Genomic DNA, 18,067 nt, shown 5'->3' on the forward strand with positions numbered 1-18,067 from the left:
ATGTTCTCCTGCCCAGCCTAGAGCACATCCTGCTGTCAAATGTCAGACGTCACCTGGAAATCATCCTTCTATCTGGCATGGCTTCTACAACTAGGATTACAGGATGGGACAGAAAGCAGGCGACAGAACAGTGCCATGTTCCAGGAGGCAGAAAAATAGGTAGGGAGAATAAACAAGCAATCACACAAAACTAAACAAACACCAGAAATACAAAAGGTGCTCATATTTCAGAAACAGCAGCATTTTACTAAAGTTAACTAAACCGAGAAAAGGAAAGGGAGGAGGAGATGGCCACAGCCCCAAACCCACAGGCGGGCTTCTCCATCCTACCTGCAGAGACACCAGAGTGCAAAGCCAAGTCCACAGTACGGGTCAAGACAGATGGCGATCTGCCGAGAGGAGTACAGCTCACACTGGAGTTTGATGGCTCTACAGAGAGCATTGACAGCAGAGTGGGACATCTGCAAAGCAAGGGACACACACGGGATGCAGCTGGCACCCCACAGGCACAGGAACTGCCCTGACCAGCTTTAGCCCCCAAACTCTCCATGTGACGTATGGATTCCACTGCTTCATAGCCTAGCCTAAGTACAAACTAAGAAGATGGGTTTCTACTCTGCAGCTGGCACAGCCTCACGGGACCTGAACCGATGACTGCACATAGACTTTACCTAGAGCTCTTACTATCTATAGCACATGTACTCCGCCACAACACTTTACAGTGCAAATCCTTTGAGATAACTTTCTCTGGAAGAGCCAGTGCTCAGATGTAAATATAGCCGGGACACTTGACCCTCCACCCACTGGCCTCTGGTGCAGCCGGCTGGCCTCCACAGCAGAGGTCAGCCCACTGTGGCCTGGCATCTCACCAGCAGAGTGAGACCGCTTTCTTTACCTTTACTCCTGTAAGCATGCCAGTTGTGGAGACACTAAAATCAAGATATGCCAACATCTCAGGAGTGGGTGGTTTATACAGCTGAGGTAACCGTTTCCTGGGTAAGTCATCTGCAATGCAAAGAAGAAAGCTGATGTACAGCAGACGTGCCTGAACACAGAAACCATTGCTCTTTCACTGCTTCTAAGACGTGTGAAGGTCTCAACCTCCTGTGTCTAACCCAGCAGCTCACTATTGTCACCCTCAAATGCAAGCAGGAGCCATGATGCCACTAGGTAAAGGTTACCTGCAATGCCACAGCCATCAAATTCATTTGCAGATGTCCCAATGGTAACATCTTGGAAAAGGCAGAGTGCTGGTGTTCCATCCCAGAGGTCAACTATGTCACCAGCTCTGTGTCCCTGGGCTTACCTGACATCTCTTTTTCCTTTTCTTTAAAACAGATCTCCAAATATCTACCTTTAATGGTTACTGGAAATTTAACTCACATCAACCACGTAAAATTTTTTTTTAAAGATTTGTTTATGTATACAGTGTTCTGCCTGCATGTATTTCCGCAGGCCAGGAGAGGGCACTAGACCTCATTACAGACAGTTGTGAGCTACCAAGTGGTTGCTGGGAATTGAACTCAGGAAAAGCAGTCAGTGCTTTTAACCACTGAGCCATCTCTCCAGCCTTTAAATTTTATGTTTATTTATTTTATGTGTATGTGTGTGACCCTAAGTGTATGTAGGAGTAACATATGCATGCAGGAGCCTCTTGAAGAAGTCAGAAGAGACAAGGATCCCACCGGAACAGGTGGCTGTGAGCTGCCACGTCAGCTGGGAACTGAACCTGGGACCTCTGCAAGAGCAGCCAGTACTCTAACCTCTGAGCCATCTAACTCCCACATGAAGCAGTAAAATAACAATTGTGTATATACTCAAGATGCATTCATTATTCTTATGCTTTTTCCCATTAAAGCGTATCACAGATTAGTGTGTCACATTAGTCATGCACGGTGTGACGGTGTTGACTGTTAACCTGACAGGAGCTGGAATCACCTGGAGACAGCCTCTAGGCACATACATGGGGGCATTATTTGTATCAGGTTAACCTTGGCCTCGAACTCACAGAGTTCTGCCAGTCTCTGCATCCCAAGTGCTGTGATTAAAGGTGTGTGTGGCCACCACTGCTGGGCATAGGATAATCTTGATTAGGGTAACTGAGCTCAGATATGGTGCCTATTGGAGAATGACACCGTATGTGAGTTTGGTTCCTGAACCACATAAAAAGGAAAAGGCTAGGCATAGGCGATCATTTGTTGCTCTCTTCCTCCCAAGCCCCTGCTGCCTGGACTCCCCACCAAGACACACTGCACCTTGAGCTGTGAGCAGAACCACCCTTTCATTTCTTACGCTGTTTCTGCATAATATTTTACCACAGCTACTTAAGAAGTCAGACAGCTCCCTCCTCTAGAATTTGGAATTCTTTTCTTCCACTCATTTAAAACACCTACAATTGCCTGACATGCACAGAGCCCCGAGCAGGGCTTCACTTCCGGGACTCCAGAAAACTAGATATGGTAGGATAGCTTGCCCTTATCCCAGATTTTCAAGTCAAAACCAAGAATATCAAGATGTCCCTAGCTCAACGATGCCCCTTGGTGGTCCTTTGGTTTCTGGATTAAGAAACCATCGTGAATTTTAAATCTCCATGTCACTGGGTGGCTATCTCTGGTTATGTGTTACCACTAGGGCCCCACACTACAGCTGGACATTATACCAAGCTCTACGTGCCTCACTTTATATTATTGTCCAACCTGGAGAGGACTCTCAAGAGCAGCAGCAGTATTTAAGCCCTGTCTAAGTGTAGAATCCCCACTCTTCCTGTTCCACCAGTCCTCCAGCTATTCCCATATCTGAATCTGATTGAATATCACTAAAATTCATGTACAATCATTTTTTCCCCCATTTTTCAAGACAGAGTTTCTCTGTATAACAGCCCTGGCTGTCCTGGAACTCACTTGTTGGCCTCAAACTCACAGAAATCTTCCTGTCTCCGCCTCCCAAGTGCTTGGATTAAAGGCATCTGCCACCACTGCCCAATTAAATAAAGTCTCTGTGTGTAATAGTCCTGGTTGTCCTGGAACTAGTTCTTGTAGACCAGGCTGGCCTTGAACTCACAGAGATCTGCCTGCCACTGCCTCCCAAGTGCTGGGATTAAAGGCATGTGCCACCAATGCCACGCTAACATTCTGGTTTTCATATCATAACACATTGGATAATTTGATATTTTGGGGTACAGCAACAGTATTTTAGAATGGGGTTACATAGAAATTTATGAAGCTCAAGATAGAGCCCAGGTCTTCTAACTTCTAGTCCCTTGTTTAAATTACAACACATCTACAAGTCAAGGGTCAGACTGTCTTTGTGTGTGTGTGTGTGTGTGTGTGTGTGTGTGTGTGTGTGTATGTGTGTGTCTGTCTGTCTGTCTATGTGCCACTGGAGGCCAGAGGTCAACCTTGGGTGTCATTTCTCAGGAGTCATCTCCCTTGTTTTTCTGAGACAGGGTCTCTCTCTCTCACTATGACCTGGGGCTTCCCACTTAGGCTAGACTGGCCAGCAAGCTCTAGAGTCCTGTCTCCAGACCTCTGTGCCCAGCTGTTTATGTGGTTCCTGGAGATCAAAGGGAGCTCATCACTCTTCCATAGCTACCAACTGAACTACCTCTCCAGCCCGTCTCATGTATCTGGCGAGAAAATATAACCAGATACAGATATCTTCGGAGGGTGCCAATGCAATGCCGAAACACCATTTGCCTTCCCCCTACCCACCCCGAGACAGGGTCTTATGCTGTGGCAAGGCCTGGGCTTGAATTAATAATCCCCCTGCCTCAGTCTGTAGAGTCCTGAGATTATAGATACAGCAATCACATTCAGCAAGATACTTTGTTTGGAGAGCACTTAGCATATGATGGGCTGGTTCTTGGACGTGGCTTTACTGTGTCCACCATGTTGGTAGTACACACGGGGTATCTGGCTTTGCTCCGTGAGCAGACAATGAAGGTATCACAACATCAAAGCTGTGCAAACGTGTGAGATTCTAGGAAACCTCTGGTAGTGAATGGTAGCAGCTTGGGACACTCCTTTCACCTGTGTCAATGATAGTTGGCCAGGTTTTCACATCCACAGCTGCGGCTGCCTCTCGAGACTTCAGCAACCTCATCAGAGTCTGAGTGGTGAGAATACACGCTGCTTTGCTGACCTAGAAACAAAGGGACAGCAGTAAATACCAGAAGGCTTAGCGCTGGCCGCTGCTAGAAGTAGCTTGCTCACCATATCAGCCAGGGTTGTTTCATTCTTTTCCTCTTGTGTTTTTATTTCTGAAAATGTGGCATGCTTAATTCTCCCAGGCATTTTTAACTGGGGCTGCTGCCTACACCAGCCATACTCTCAGGAAGGACGCTGCAATCCTAATCTTCGTAAAGACCTAATAAACCAAGACGTGGACTCTGTGGTGCTTAGGGAATGGGAGGAGATAGTGGGCACACCCGGAACTGGTGTGTGCCATCTAGACCTACGGTGCACACCAATCTGGCCATGGATCCAGACTGAAGTGCCCACACAAACGGGCTTTGTTCAGCTATGCAGGAAGAGCAAAACGACCTACTTTCACCCACAAAGTGCATCAACAGAAAGAAACTCCCAGCGCTTCCCCGGGCCTCTCTGTATGAGCTAATAAGGACATTTCTGCTGAATTAAAATGTAATGGAATCATCTGTGACGGGCGTGGCTCTATGCTGTGGCTGAAGCTGCCGACACAGCAGCAGCTCTTGGAGAACAAATGCCAGTCAGTGCGCTGGCCCAGGCCGCCTTCTGTGAAAGGCCTCAGAGTACGACACAAAAGAGATTTAGTCAATTTCAATTCTCATATATTCTAAAACTTTCTATCAACCCTAGGACAAAATTCAGGGCATTTTGTTTGTTCTGGTGTTGCTAAGGCTTAACAAGCTCTCAACCACTGAGCCATATCCTGGCCCTGCACAGCTTTTTAAAAGTTCCATCTTTATTTTTTTCTTGAAACTCGATAAGCAAATGCACTGTCTTGATTATGTTCACCTCACCATCTCCTCCAAGTCCCTGTATCTAATCTCCCTCCCAGTTTCATGCCCTTTCTATAATTTCTCATTAATTAATTATCCCCCCCCCCCCAAGACAGGGTTTCTCTACAGCTTTGGAGCCTGTCCTGCAATTAGCTCTTGTAGCTGGCCTCGATCTCACAGAGACCCGCCTTCCTCTGCCTCCCGAATGCTGGGATTAAAGGCGTGCGCCACCACCGCCCGGCTGATTAACCTCCTTCTAAGCTACTGAGTCCAGCTAGCGCTGCCCGTCTGCACACAGCATGGGTCAACCCCTGGGACGCGGGAACCTATCGGTGGCCACGCTCCTAAGGAAAACCCCTGGGACTCGGGAACCTATCGGTGGCCACACTCCTAAGGAAAACCCCTGGGACGCGGGAACCTATCGGTGGCCACACTCCTAAGGAAAAGCAACTTCCATTCCTCTGGCAGCCCTCAACTTCTCAGCTGGGGTGGAGCCCAGGGAGCCCTTCCCCCGACATACCTTTTAAGGCTAAATATACAAAATTAACCCAAAGTGACCTGACTGGGAGGACTTGACATGCAAAATTACACTGGTTCTTGTGCAGTAAAAACAAGTCAGCCAGATCATCCCTTGTTTTGAGAAGGGAGGAGGGCGAGCTTTATGGGAAATCACTCAGCCCTGCTCTACTCTACCAATAGGCACCATCCCAACCCTCGCCCCATCCCAACCCTCGCCCATCGCTCTCCCATTCACTGAACGATCATCGCCACTTTGGCCAGAAAAGGGAACAGCTGTTAGTCTGGTTTTGTTTGCCTGTTTATTTCTTTGTTTTGGACATAGACTCTCTACAAAGCCCAGGTTAGCCTACAACTCTCATTTGTACATCTACCTCCTGAGTGCTGGGACCACAGACACACACCACACCACACCACACCACACCAAGCTGGGAGACTTCTTAGGAGAAAAACGTGACAACTTGGCACTACATAGCAAGAAGTTACCGGGGTTATTAGCTGTCTGAATGTGACTCTATGAAATGGGGCAGACACAGAAACAGAAGGAACTTACGTCAACGATCATGCGCACCGTGGGCAATGTGGCGGTGAGGTTCTGAGCATGGGGGGGGCGCACAGTCACAGGTACACACCCCGCGTACAGGCAGCCATAGAATGCAGCGATTAACTCGATGCCTGCAAGACAGAGGGCACTGTCAGGGGGATCATTTAGCCACTGCTACCGCAAGAAACTGAATCCAGAGTCTCCAGTCATGTGACAGGTGTGAGAGCTAGTTATTCATCTGGTGTTGAGTTTGTTTTGTTTTTGTTTTTTCAAGACAGGGTTTCTTTGTATAACAGTCCTGAATGTTCTAGAACTCTCTCTGTAGATCAGGCTGGCTTTGAATTCACAGAGATCCGCCTGCCTCTGCCTCACAAGTAGTGGGATTAAAGGCCACCGCTACTCAGCTTCATTTGGTGTTGACACAGTCTCTCAAGCACTGAAATTACAGGCGAGCATCACCATACCTGGCTCATGTGCATTATTTGACCACAATTCAAACAAAACCCTGACAGAATAAATTCCAATAATTAAGAAAAATAGTAAGTCGGCATTGCTGGGCGATGGCGCACACCTTTAATGCCAGCACTCCTGGAGATAGAGGCAGGTAGATCTCTGTGAGTTCAAAGCCAGCCTGGTCTACAGAGTGAGTTTCAGGACAGTCGGAAATACACAAGAGGAACTCTATCAAAAACCAAAAAGTCTGGCATGGTGGCTCACACTTGGTATTTGAGAGGTTGAGGCAGGCATATTGCCAAGGGTTCAAGATCAGCCTGGACTACATAGTGATAGTTAAAGGCCAGCCTGATCATCTTTAAAACAACAACAACAACACAACAAGAAAGAAAGAAAGAAAGAAAGAAGCATAGGAAACAATTTAAACTATATAAAGAGGCCCAGGAAACAAGGAAGGAATATATATATATATATATACACAAATATATTTGGGTGGTCCAGCAATGGAACCCAGAGCTGTGACAGGGCTAGCAAGTGTCATGCCTCTGAGTACATCCTCAAGGTGAGACGTGAGCTCTTAGAAGATGTTTATTTTCTATTACTTGGGAAAAATGGTTGCAGAAATCAAGGATTTTAACTAAGGAAATAAGGACAGGGAGGAACTGTCAAGCTTTCCTTGCACAAAGGCTGTTGCAAGAAAAGCAACTGGAAGGCCTTTTTTTTTTTTTTATTTTCTCGAGACAGGGTTTCTCTGTAGCTTTGGAGCCTGTTCTGGAACTACCGCTTGTAGACCAGGCTGGCCTCGAACTCACAGAGATCCGCCTTCCTCTGCCTCCTAAGTGCTGGGATTAAAGGCGTGCGCCACCACCGCCCGGCGAAACTGGATTTCTTAGACACTGTGGGTCAACGAGTGCAGCCTGGGGGCCTCAGGAAGTGCTGGGGACCTGCCACCTCATTACGGACAGATGGATGGAAGAGAACTTCATGCAAACACACAGGACACATCCCTCCTAGAGCAGACGGTCTTCTAGGCATTCTTATTAGTGTTCACACAAATGAACAGCGTAGAAAGAACAGAAAAAGTGGAGGAGAGGGAGAAAAGACCAGGACACGGTGAAATGGAGCACTGGGAACAGAGTACCGATGAAGCCTAGGTGAGGGGACAGAAGGGACACAGAAAGGGAATGCAAATATCTTTGTTTTTCTTGTGTTAATCTTTCAATTCAAATATTTCACTTAGAGCCCGGCAGTGGTGGAGCCTTTCTCAGCAGTCAGGAGTTAGAGAAAGGCGGATCTCTGTGAGTTCAAGGCCAGCGTGGTCTACAGTTCCAGGAGACTCCAGAGCTACAGAGAGAACCTCAGTCTGTGAACAAACCCCACCCCACCCCCACCCAAATTTTTTTCCCTTAGGATTCTGACTATTTGGGCTAGTGAGACGGCTCAGCGGGCAAGAGCGCATGCTATGCACACCTCTGTCCTGAGCTGACACTAGTATGTGCACACGCAGGTAGAGGTCAGAGACTGGAGATGGCTGTCCTCCTCCATTGTGCTCTACCTTTTCAAAACTTTTGTGTGTGCATGTGTGTTGGGGAGAGCTGTTTGTGTTGAATGCTCAGAGATGACCAATAGAGTCCGACCTCGGTTCAGAGAGCGGAGTCCACATTCAGCTGGCTGAGATGGACCAAAGAGTTTCCTGGAAGACTCAGAGGGAGATAGAAGGGCACAAGGGGAGGAATAGGAGTGGGAAGCGGAGAGGAGGAAAATAGTGCTTCAGTTGTTCCGTAGATCTCGTTTAGTCCCTAATATTCACCCCCAAGTTTTATTTTTTAATAAAACGATAAAAAGAATCACAACATCTGGCATTCCATGTTGCACCATATGTAGCAGGCTTTCTTGGACTGCCAGCCCCAAAATCATGACCCAGAGACTTATTATTAATTATGAAAACTCAGCCTTAGCTTAGGCTTGTTTCTAACTAGCTCTTATAACTTAAATTAACCCATGTCTACTAATCTACGTGCTGCCCTGTGGCTCGTGACTTTTACTTTCCACTCGGGGTTCTCGTGTCTCTCCCACACTTCAATTCACCTTCTCTTCCTCTCTCTGCCCACAAGTCCCGCCTATTCTCTCCTGTCTAGCTATCGGCCATTCAGCTATTTCTTCTTTCTTTTTTAATTTTTTGAGACAGGGTTTCTCTGTAGCTTTGGAGCCTGTCCTGGAACTAGCTCTTGTAGACCAGGCTGACCTCGAACTCACAGAGATCCACCTGCCTCTGCCTCCCGAGTGCTGAGATTAAAGGAGTATACCACTACCATCCAACAATTTGGCTATTTATTAAACCAAACAGAAGGTGTCTTGGAAAAGACACATCTTCACATTGTACAAAATGATTATTCACAAGATGTGTGTCTGTGTCTAAGCATGTACTTGTGCCTGTGTGTGTCTGTGTCTAAGCATGTACCTGTGGATGTGGATGTCTGTGTCTAAGCATGTACTTGTGCGTGTGTGTCTGTGTCTAAGCATGTGCCTGTGTATGTGGATGTCTGTGTCTAAGCATGTACTTGTGCATATGTGTCTGTGTCTAAGCATGTGCCTGTGTATGTGAGTGTCTATGTCTAAGCATGTGCTTGTGCGTGTGTGTCTGTGTCTAAGCATGTACCTGTGTATGTGTGTCTGTGTCTAAGCATGTACCTGTGTATGTGGATGTCTGTGTCTAAGCATGTACCTGTGCATGTGTGTGTATGTCTAAGCATGTACCTGTGCATGTGAGTGTCTGTGTCTAAGCATGTACCTGTGCATGTGTGTGTCTGTGTCTAAGCATGTACCTGTGCATGTGTGTCTGTGCCTAAGCATGTACCTGTGCATGTGTGTGTCTGTGTCTAAGCATGTACCTGTGCATGTGTGTGTATGTCTAAGCATGTACCTGTGCATGTGTGTGTCTGTGTCTAAGCATGTACCTGTGCATGTGTGTGTCTGTGTCTAAGCATGTACCTGTGCATGTGTGTGTCTGTGTCTAAGCAGGTACCTATATGTGTGTATGTCTGTAGAAGCCAAAACAGAGCATCGATCCTGGAATTACAGGTGGTTGTGAGGCACTAAGTTGGGAACTGACTCTGGTCCCCTGGAAAAGTAGCAAGAACTCAACTGATGATCCATCTCTCTGGCTTCTTTATCATCTATTTTGAGATAAGTTCTTTCACCGGACCTGGAACTCACCAATTTGCCTAGATGAGATGGTCACGGAGCTTGAGGGACCCACCTGTCTCTACCTCTGCAAGGTTAGGACTGCTGGTGCATACCCCCATGTCAGATTTTTTTTAAATATAAACTTACTTATTTAGTGTATGTGTATGTGTGATATGTATGTGTACATGTGGAGGTCAGAGGCCAACTTTGGGAATTGGTTCTCTCTTACTACCTTGAGTTCCTGGGATCAACATCAGGTCATCAGGCATGACAAGCACTTTTACCCACCGAGCTCCTTCACTGACCCAAGCCTGGCTTTGGATATGGATGCTGGGGCTCTAAACCCAGGCCCTTATGTTTTTGTAGCAATCACTTAACCTACTGAGCTTTCTCCTTGCTGTGTAGCTGAGGCTGGCCATGAACCTTATCCTTTCACCTCTACTTCCCAAGGGTGGGATTATTAGGTGTGTGCTTCCTTGCCTGGCTATTTGTTGTTTGTTTTGAGACAGGTCTCACCACGTAGCTCTGGCTGGCCTGGAACTTATCATATAAACTCACAGAGGTCTACTTACTTCAGCCTCCTGAGGGCTAGGACAATGTTGGCTACTTGTAAGTCTTGTTAATCACCTCAGGCTAGATATGTCTATAACTTGTTATGGAACTAATTCCCCTGCTACTGCCTTAGGCCTGGAATCACAGCAGTGTGCTACCACAAGTGGCCTGAGGACCTTGTATGAAGCAGGCACTGATGAAAACAGAGGGACTGCAAACTAGACATTCTCAGCCGAGCCGTCCCACTGCTCAGTTCTAACAAGTGCACACGCAGAGCTGTGGTGGTGCAAAGCACCAGGCCTCTGTGGTAGCAGATAGTGGCCCCAAGTTCCCATCCTCTCCTCTCCTGGTATGTGTCACCTCAGAACAGTGCAGAGTCCAGTTTACCAGTCCAACACTTACCAGGTGGATAGAGCAATACCACATTGTCCCCTGCATTTAGATGTCCCTTGTCACCAAGTACTGATGCAATCCTCTCAGCTCGCTTATGAAGCTGAAGGCAGCTGGCTGTGCACACAGTAGTTCCCTTTCAAGAGAAGAAGGATAAGTGGGCTGACATTCAGAGAGAAACAAGCACAAATAAGCACAGTCAAGCGGACATCACACTCCACAGGCTTGGCCTCTGGAACATCACCTCAGGCCAAGGATTCTCTTGAGAAAACTCCCCTGGTAACTAAAGACAGGTATGGATTTCTTTTTCTCTCCCAGTGTTCCAGGTACTTAGGGTATGTTAGCATTGACTTAAACCAAACATATTTAGAGTCTTTCTTTCTTAATGTTTTCTTACTTTCTTAGTACACATGAATTATTCTATTCATGTGTTTGCTTGCATTGAGACAGTGTCTCTTGTAACCTATATACGTAGTTTGAGGATGATGAGTTTAACTCCAGTGCTGGGATTATAGGCATGCATCACCACTGAACCCAGGGCCTTGTCCATGCTATGCAAACTCTCCCCAGTCCTGCAAGTGCAATACCTTGGCATTTAGCAGCATGAAGAGTACATGGTCAGGAGTTGCCTGAGCTCGCCACTGCAAAATCTCTGCCAGGAACTGGTGCTAAAATCACAAAGCAGAGAGAAGGACTTGAGGTCAGCAAGTCTCAAAGACTCATGGAATGAACCCAGATCTGCACTCTATCCTGAGCTCACTGGCAGACACTTGGCATGTCTGGAACTTACCTTCCTCACAAGATCATTCTCTTCAATTTGCCCCAGGTCCCTTCCTGCAGCTTGTGCTATGCGTTTACCTGCAACCAGATTCCCAACCATCACAGAAGCAGGGCCGACACCTGTGAACAGAAGCAGACACCAAGCCTGTGAAGACTCAAGTTACACACTTCCAAGCGTTTCTGGACTGGCCCAAACTGGTTCAGAAGTTCATTCAGCAATGTCAGGGATTATGTGGTCTTTCAGACATGGGACGAAGAGCCTGTATTCCAGTGCAAAGGCAACCAAAAGGTATACAAAAGATGCTGTGAACAAAGCTGGGAAGTGCTGGAGACAAACAGAACAGACGCAGGAGACTCAGGGTGAGGGAAAAAGGGGCACAGGTGGCCACTGAGCTTGGTTCTATGGGGACAATTGTACTCCAGAGTCCACAGTTCTACCGGTTCCTACAAACAGCTTTATTTGCTATGACCACCACAACCCTAAAAAAGAGTGCTTACAGTAACTGATATCTGGTCTGCAAGAAACTGATCACCTATCAGGATGTGGCCCGAGATCATTAGAAATCTGAGTAGTGCTAGACCAGTGAGATGGCTTAGTGGGTAAAGGTGTTTGCCACCAGGTCTGATAGCAGTTCCATCTCTAGAACCATATGTCCTTTGACTTCCACATGTGTGCCATAATGCATGCATGTGCACATACTCTACATACACACACATGCATATATAATTTTTTAAAAGAGGGAATGAGAAGTTTTTTATTAAAAGTAAATGAGGAAATCCAAATCGCAAGCCTCAAACTCACAGACATCTCTTAGCTTCCTGTCACCGGCACCAGCACACCTAGAAGCGTCTATGTATTAAAGATAAAATAAGACAGCCAAATGCAACACATAACCTTGACATGATGTGGGATTCCCCTTGTATGCTATGAGTGCCTTTTATTAACACTGCTTAATAAAGTAGCTGCTTCGGCCTATGGCAGGGCAGAATACAGCCAGGCTGGAAAAATAGAGAGAGTAGGCAGAGTCAGTGGCACCATGAAGCTGCCAAAGGAGACAGATGCCAGAACAGAACCTTACCCGGTAAGCCACAGCCTCATGGCGACACACAGATTAATAGAAATGGGTTGAGATATGTCAGTTAACAAGAAGCCTGAGCTAACAGACCGAACAGTGTAGTAATTAATATAATAATTTCTGCGTGATTATTCGGGTCTGAGTGATTGGAAAACAAACAAGCAGCCAGCCTCATCTACGTTTACACACTACTTAAATAAAACAAGTAGAGAAAGTTCTGTGCTTCTTTGGAAAAAGTGTTCAAACAGTACAGGTAAAAGGTCATGATGTTTGCAATCTAGAGTCAATGGAGAACAAACCACAAAACCATCATTGCCATTAGGTTCTGAACAATGATGCTTAATATGCAATGTCTTTTATTCTCAGCACTTGTATATTATACAGTGAGAACTCAAAAAAAAAGTATATATGTGTGTGAATATTTAGGGAAACTGAATAAAGAATATGCCATAACTTCATAGTAGTAGACAATTTTTTATAAGTCTGCAATTCCTTCAAAATGAATTAAAAAAAAAATAAGGGGCTAGAGATGGCTCAGTGGTTAAGAGCTTTGTCTGCTCTTCCAAAGGTCCTGAGTTCAATTCCCAGCAACCACATGTGGTCACAACCATCTATAATGGCAGAACACTGAATACATAATAAATAAATAAAAATAAAGCTGGGCGGTGGTGGCGCACGCCTTTAATCCCAGTACTCGGGAGGCAGAGGCAGGTGGATCTCTTTGAGTTTGAGGCCAGCCTGGTCTACAAGAGCTAGTTCCAGGACAGGCCTCAAAGCTACAGAGAAACCACGTCTCAAAAAACCAGACAGAGAGAGAGGGAAGGGAGGGGAGAGGGGGGGAGGAGAAGGAAGAGAAGAGGAGAAGAAAAGAAAAGCAAAGAAAAGGGACCAGCAAGAAGATTCAATAAGCCTAATGACCTAAGTTTAATCTCCAGGATCAATATGGTTGAAGGAAAAATTTATTTTTCAGCAGCTTAAGGATTAATGAAAGAAAAAATTTACTTGCACAAATTCACAAATTGTCCTTTGATACACACACACACACACACACACACACACACACACAAAATGCAATTTTAAACTGTTTGCCATAAAAGATAAAAATGTTGAGGATGGGAGATTGTTTCCACACTCTGATGGGAGAACAGCTTGCCTGCAAAGTGTTCAAAATAATCTTGAGACACCAACCTTTCTTATGAAATTGCATAATAAATGAGATATGCCACTCTCCAAACAGTCCTTTCCATATTAAGGACCCAGCATATACCTGTGAAAATGATCTGAACTAACTTTACAGTGTGAAATAAACAGAACTGCTGTTTCTGTTTCTAAAGATTTATTTTATTATTTATGTGTATGTATATGTATGCACATGTTTGCAGAAGCCAGAAGAGGGGATCAGATCCCCCTGGAACTAGGTAGTTGTGAGCTACCCAATGTGGGCGCAGAGATTTGAACTCGGGTTCTCTGTAAGAGCACAAACTGCCCTCAGCCTCTCAGTGCCTCTCCAGCCCCAGGAGTGACATTTAAAAAGTGGACACTAAGCAGTAACACCTGAAAGACTGTGGTATAAGACTGTGGTGGTATGAATAGGTTTGGACACACAGACTCAAGTGTTTGAATGCTTAGCCCATAGGGAGTGTCACTATCAGGAGGTGTGACCTTGTTGGAGAAGGTGTGTCACTGTGGGGGTGGGTTTGAGGTCTCATTTGCTCAAGCTACACCCAGTGTGGTACACAGTTCACTTCCTGTTGCCTGAGATCAAGATGTAGAACTCTCAGCTCCTTCTCCAGCACCATGTCTGTCACGTGCCACCATGTTTCCTGCCACAATGATAATGCACTAAACCTCTGAACTGTAAGTGAGCCCAATTAAAGGTTTCCCTTTATAAGAGTTGCCGTAGTCACGTGTCTCTTCACAGCAGCAGCACATGAACAGGGTCTTCTGGGTGCAGTTCTTGAGCACACGGGTCAGAGTGAAAATGGAGAAGCAGGAGGCAGTTCCCAGGACACTGCACACTGCCCCACCTGGAACATTCCCTCACCTTTCCCACAAAGCTTTCAAAGTTCCCTGAGGCCAACACCGTACTTTACCTACAACCCCCCCCCCCCCCATAACACAACACAGGTTTCTTTTCTGCTTCTTTTTCCTAAACAAGTTCTTACAGTGACAACCCAGAACTCTCAGTAGACCACATTGGTCTTGACCTCAGAGTTGCTGATAACCCAGATTGTCTGTACACACCCTGAAATAGACTATCTTCTTTAGTTTGAGACAAGGGAGAAAAGGTCACCCCTGACTTCTGACTTCTGTGAGATCTGTTTGGAGAAGGAATTCTCTCTACAGCTTTCTCGTCTCTGCTGGTCAGGATGCAGAACACTGCTAGAGGTCAGGCAGGCTGCTAAGGAGACTCATGGCCACAGTTGTTTCTGTCAGAACCTTCCTTCTTTTCTTAGCTGCACTCACACTGGACGCTACTTGGCTACACTGACTTGTTGGACATGGTCTGACTTGCTCTAGACAAGAAACAGTAGGAGGTGGTGACAGAAATAGACACCCTAACCACATTTGTGTGGGTTGGCTGGACATCCCGTTTCAGTCATGTTTCCTGTGGAAAGTACTGCCCATACTGGGCATGTGGCTTATACTAGCAAATCCAGTAGTAAGGAGGTTGAGGCAAGGTTACTGGAACTTCAGGCCACAGCCCATTCCAAAGAGGAGAACATGGGCAAATTCTGAGTATGACCTGCAGCTTATGAAGACTCCATGAGGGAAAAGCAAGTGCCTGCTCTTTCAAAGGCTACTGTCATGCAGCACACCTATAACAACAGTTCAGTAACAAGTCACCAGAACAAAAAGATTCTGGAGGAATGGCTTAGTCATTAAGATCACCTGGCGGCTACTTCAGGGGACCAGGTTCAGTTCCCAGTACCTATACAGCAACTAACCACCACATTTAACTCCAGTTCCAGGGAATCTGATGCCCTCTTCTGGCCTCTGAACACACATGGTACACAGGCATAAATGGAGGCAAAACACCCATACACACAAAATAAAAATAAATAAGTATTTAGCTGGGTGGTGGTGGTGTATGGCTTTAATCCCAGCACTTGGGAGGCAGAGGCAGGCAGATTCCTTTGAGTTTGAGGCTAGCCAAGTTTACAGAGGGAGTTCCAGGACAGCTAGAGCTACACAGAGAAACCTGTCTCAAAAAAACCAAAATAAGGGATAAAAACTAAACAACAACAACAAAAAGGCGAGGAAGTGGCACAGGACAGCTGAGGACTGATCAATCCTCACCAGGCTTGCCTTGCTCTGAACCTTTCACCTGAAGAGAAACAGACTTGGCTCTGCTTCTGGTTTTTCCATGACTGGAGCCAACAGCATCTGAGTGAGGCTGACTCGACACTCATTATCTTTGTCTTCCTAACTCTCTGCTCTTCTGAATTAAAAACACTTATGAATTCAGTTATTTATTTAGATATGGGTTTCTTGCCTGTTTGTATGTCATGTGCATGCATTGGCTGAGGAGGTCAGAAGAGGGTGGCAGATCCCCTAAAACCAGAGTTACAGACAGATTTGAGCTGTCATGTAGTGGTGGAAATTGAACCTGGATCCTCTTACAGAGAACCTGTGATCAATTCCCAGTACCCACAAGATGGCTCACAACCATCTGTAACCCAGTTTCAGGGGATCCTACACCCTCTTCTGGCTGCTTTGGGCACTGCACTCACATGCTGCATAGGCATAAATGCAGACAGAATACCAATACACATAAAAATAAATTTATAGGATTGGGCAGTGTTAGTGCACATCTTTAATCCCAGCACTCGGGAGGCAGAGGCAGGTGGATCTCTCTGAGTTTGAGGCCAGCCTGGTCTACAGAATGAGTTCCAGGACAGCCAGAGCTGTTACACAGAGAAACCCTGTCTCAAAACACACAAAAAAACCAAAAAGAAAAAAGAAAAGAAAAGAAAAATTTAAAGTCTACTGTACCTCTAAGAACATTTTAAAAGCATCTACTCAAACATGATTGTTTTCATTAAAAAATCATATGTTTATCAGGGTGAGCATACATGTAATCCAGCACTTGGGAGGCTGAGGCATAATGACCGTGAATTTAAGCCCTACCACATCTAAATTCTATCTCAAAAATAAATAAATAAATAAACAAACAAATAAATAAATAAATAAATCATCTTATACTGCTACTTAAAATAGGATTCTATTCATAATAAAGCAATAAGATTTAAGATGAAGAAGGGATTGCACAGGTCTGTGTTTCTTCAGTGCTGGGAATCGAATCCAGGAGCTTGCACATGTTGAACACACTCTGCCAGTAAGCCACATTGCTGCAGGAGGTACATTTTATGTGGTTACTATATGCCTACGCAGGAAATGTGTGTCAAGATACTCCATTTCTGTTGTTTCATTTTCATGTGTGTGAGTGCACACATGTGTCATATGTGTGGGTACCTAATAGAGGCCAGAAGACGGTGTCTAATCCTAGAGGCTGGAGTTACAGGCAGTTGTGAGTCGCCTGTACGGACGCTCCAATCTGAACACAGATCTTCTAGAGAAGCAGCAAAGACTCTTAGCATTCAGGCATCTCTCCAGCTCCTATTACATTTCTTAATTAACCACACAACCTTCTTGATCCAGACTTTCTTGTATTACAACAGTAGTCCCAACCAACATAAGACCAATGAACAAACACAAGAACTAGAATGCTAGCCTCCATAACCCCTTCATTTCCACTAGCAGAGCCCACTGTCTCTAAGATAGGGTAGTTCTAACGGTCTGGCCGAGGGCGGGATAGGACTTTGGGACGGTGGACCACAGCGAGCACGGTGACCAACTTCTCCACTTTAGAGCAGTGCAGGGTCATGCAAGCATCCCATACCTCATCACCGCACATGCTGCTCACCTGTCAGTAACAGCCACCTCATAAAATAGACTCAAATGCCACACCTTCCTTTCCAGTCCTCCCACTGTCTGCTTTTCCTCTACTCACCATGCAGGGTATGGGCCGGGGGTGGAGGGGGCACTGGAGAGGCCTGGTTTGGGCTTTGATGTTTCTAAGCAGACAGGAAGCTAAAAGGTGTCAGCACATCCAGCAAAGCCATGCCAGTTTTAAGTCCCCTCCTCATCTCTTTCATTGAGACAAGGCCTCACTGTGTAGCCCTGGATGGCCTGGAACTTACTATGTAGACCAGACTGGTTTTGAACTCAGAGATCCCACTGTCTTGGTGTATGCCACCACGCCATGACTTCTTAATTTTTTGAGACAGGACATCAACTCGATTTGACATATGTTTAAAGAGGACTGCCTATCAATGGGTCACATCAGTACCTTAGCTTTCCACCCAGCCCCGTGACATTTGTCTGCTGAGAAATCAAGCAAGAAGGTGAAACTGATTTGTGTTTCTTCTCTTTTCCATGTGGCAATTCATATTCTTTTGGTTTGTACCTTGAAAATGGCCAACACAAAGCATGCTGTTTATGTTCTGGTTATAACTCGGAAGATGCCTATTCCCCAGAGGTAAGACAGGCCCACACCACACCTCAGCAGCTATGAGAGAAGGAGTAGGT

General features: G+C 45.9%; 1 protein-coding gene across 5 annotated transcripts in view; it reads right to left on the bottom strand.

Moving 5' to 3' along the window:
• The window catches only part of Dip2b (disco interacting protein 2 homolog B), a 186,819-nt gene that overhangs the window by 20,048 nt on the left and 148,704 nt on the right, over positions 1–18,067 (bottom strand). For all 5 annotated transcript variants that reach the window (XM_041642505.1, XM_041642503.1, XM_041642501.1 and 2 more), the window contains 7 exons: positions 11,410–11,519; positions 11,207–11,287; positions 10,632–10,755; positions 6,048–6,169; positions 4,029–4,140; positions 896–1,005; positions 331–461 (listed from right to left, as the gene is read on the bottom strand). In XM_041642505.1, the coding sequence (XP_041498439.1) occupies positions 331–461; positions 896–1,005; positions 4,029–4,140; positions 6,048–6,169; positions 10,632–10,755; positions 11,207–11,287; positions 11,410–11,519 (790 nt within the window). The remainder of the gene's footprint in view (positions 1–330; positions 462–895; positions 1,006–4,028; positions 4,141–6,047; positions 6,170–10,631; positions 10,756–11,206; positions 11,288–11,409; positions 11,520–18,067) is intronic.

This window comes from Microtus oregoni, unplaced genomic scaffold (assembly GCF_018167655.1).
Source record: "Microtus oregoni isolate MIOR12 unplaced genomic scaffold, Mior012 000077F_ref0000221, whole genome shotgun sequence".
NCBI classification, from domain to species: Eukaryota; Metazoa; Chordata; class Mammalia; order Rodentia; family Cricetidae; genus Microtus; species Microtus oregoni.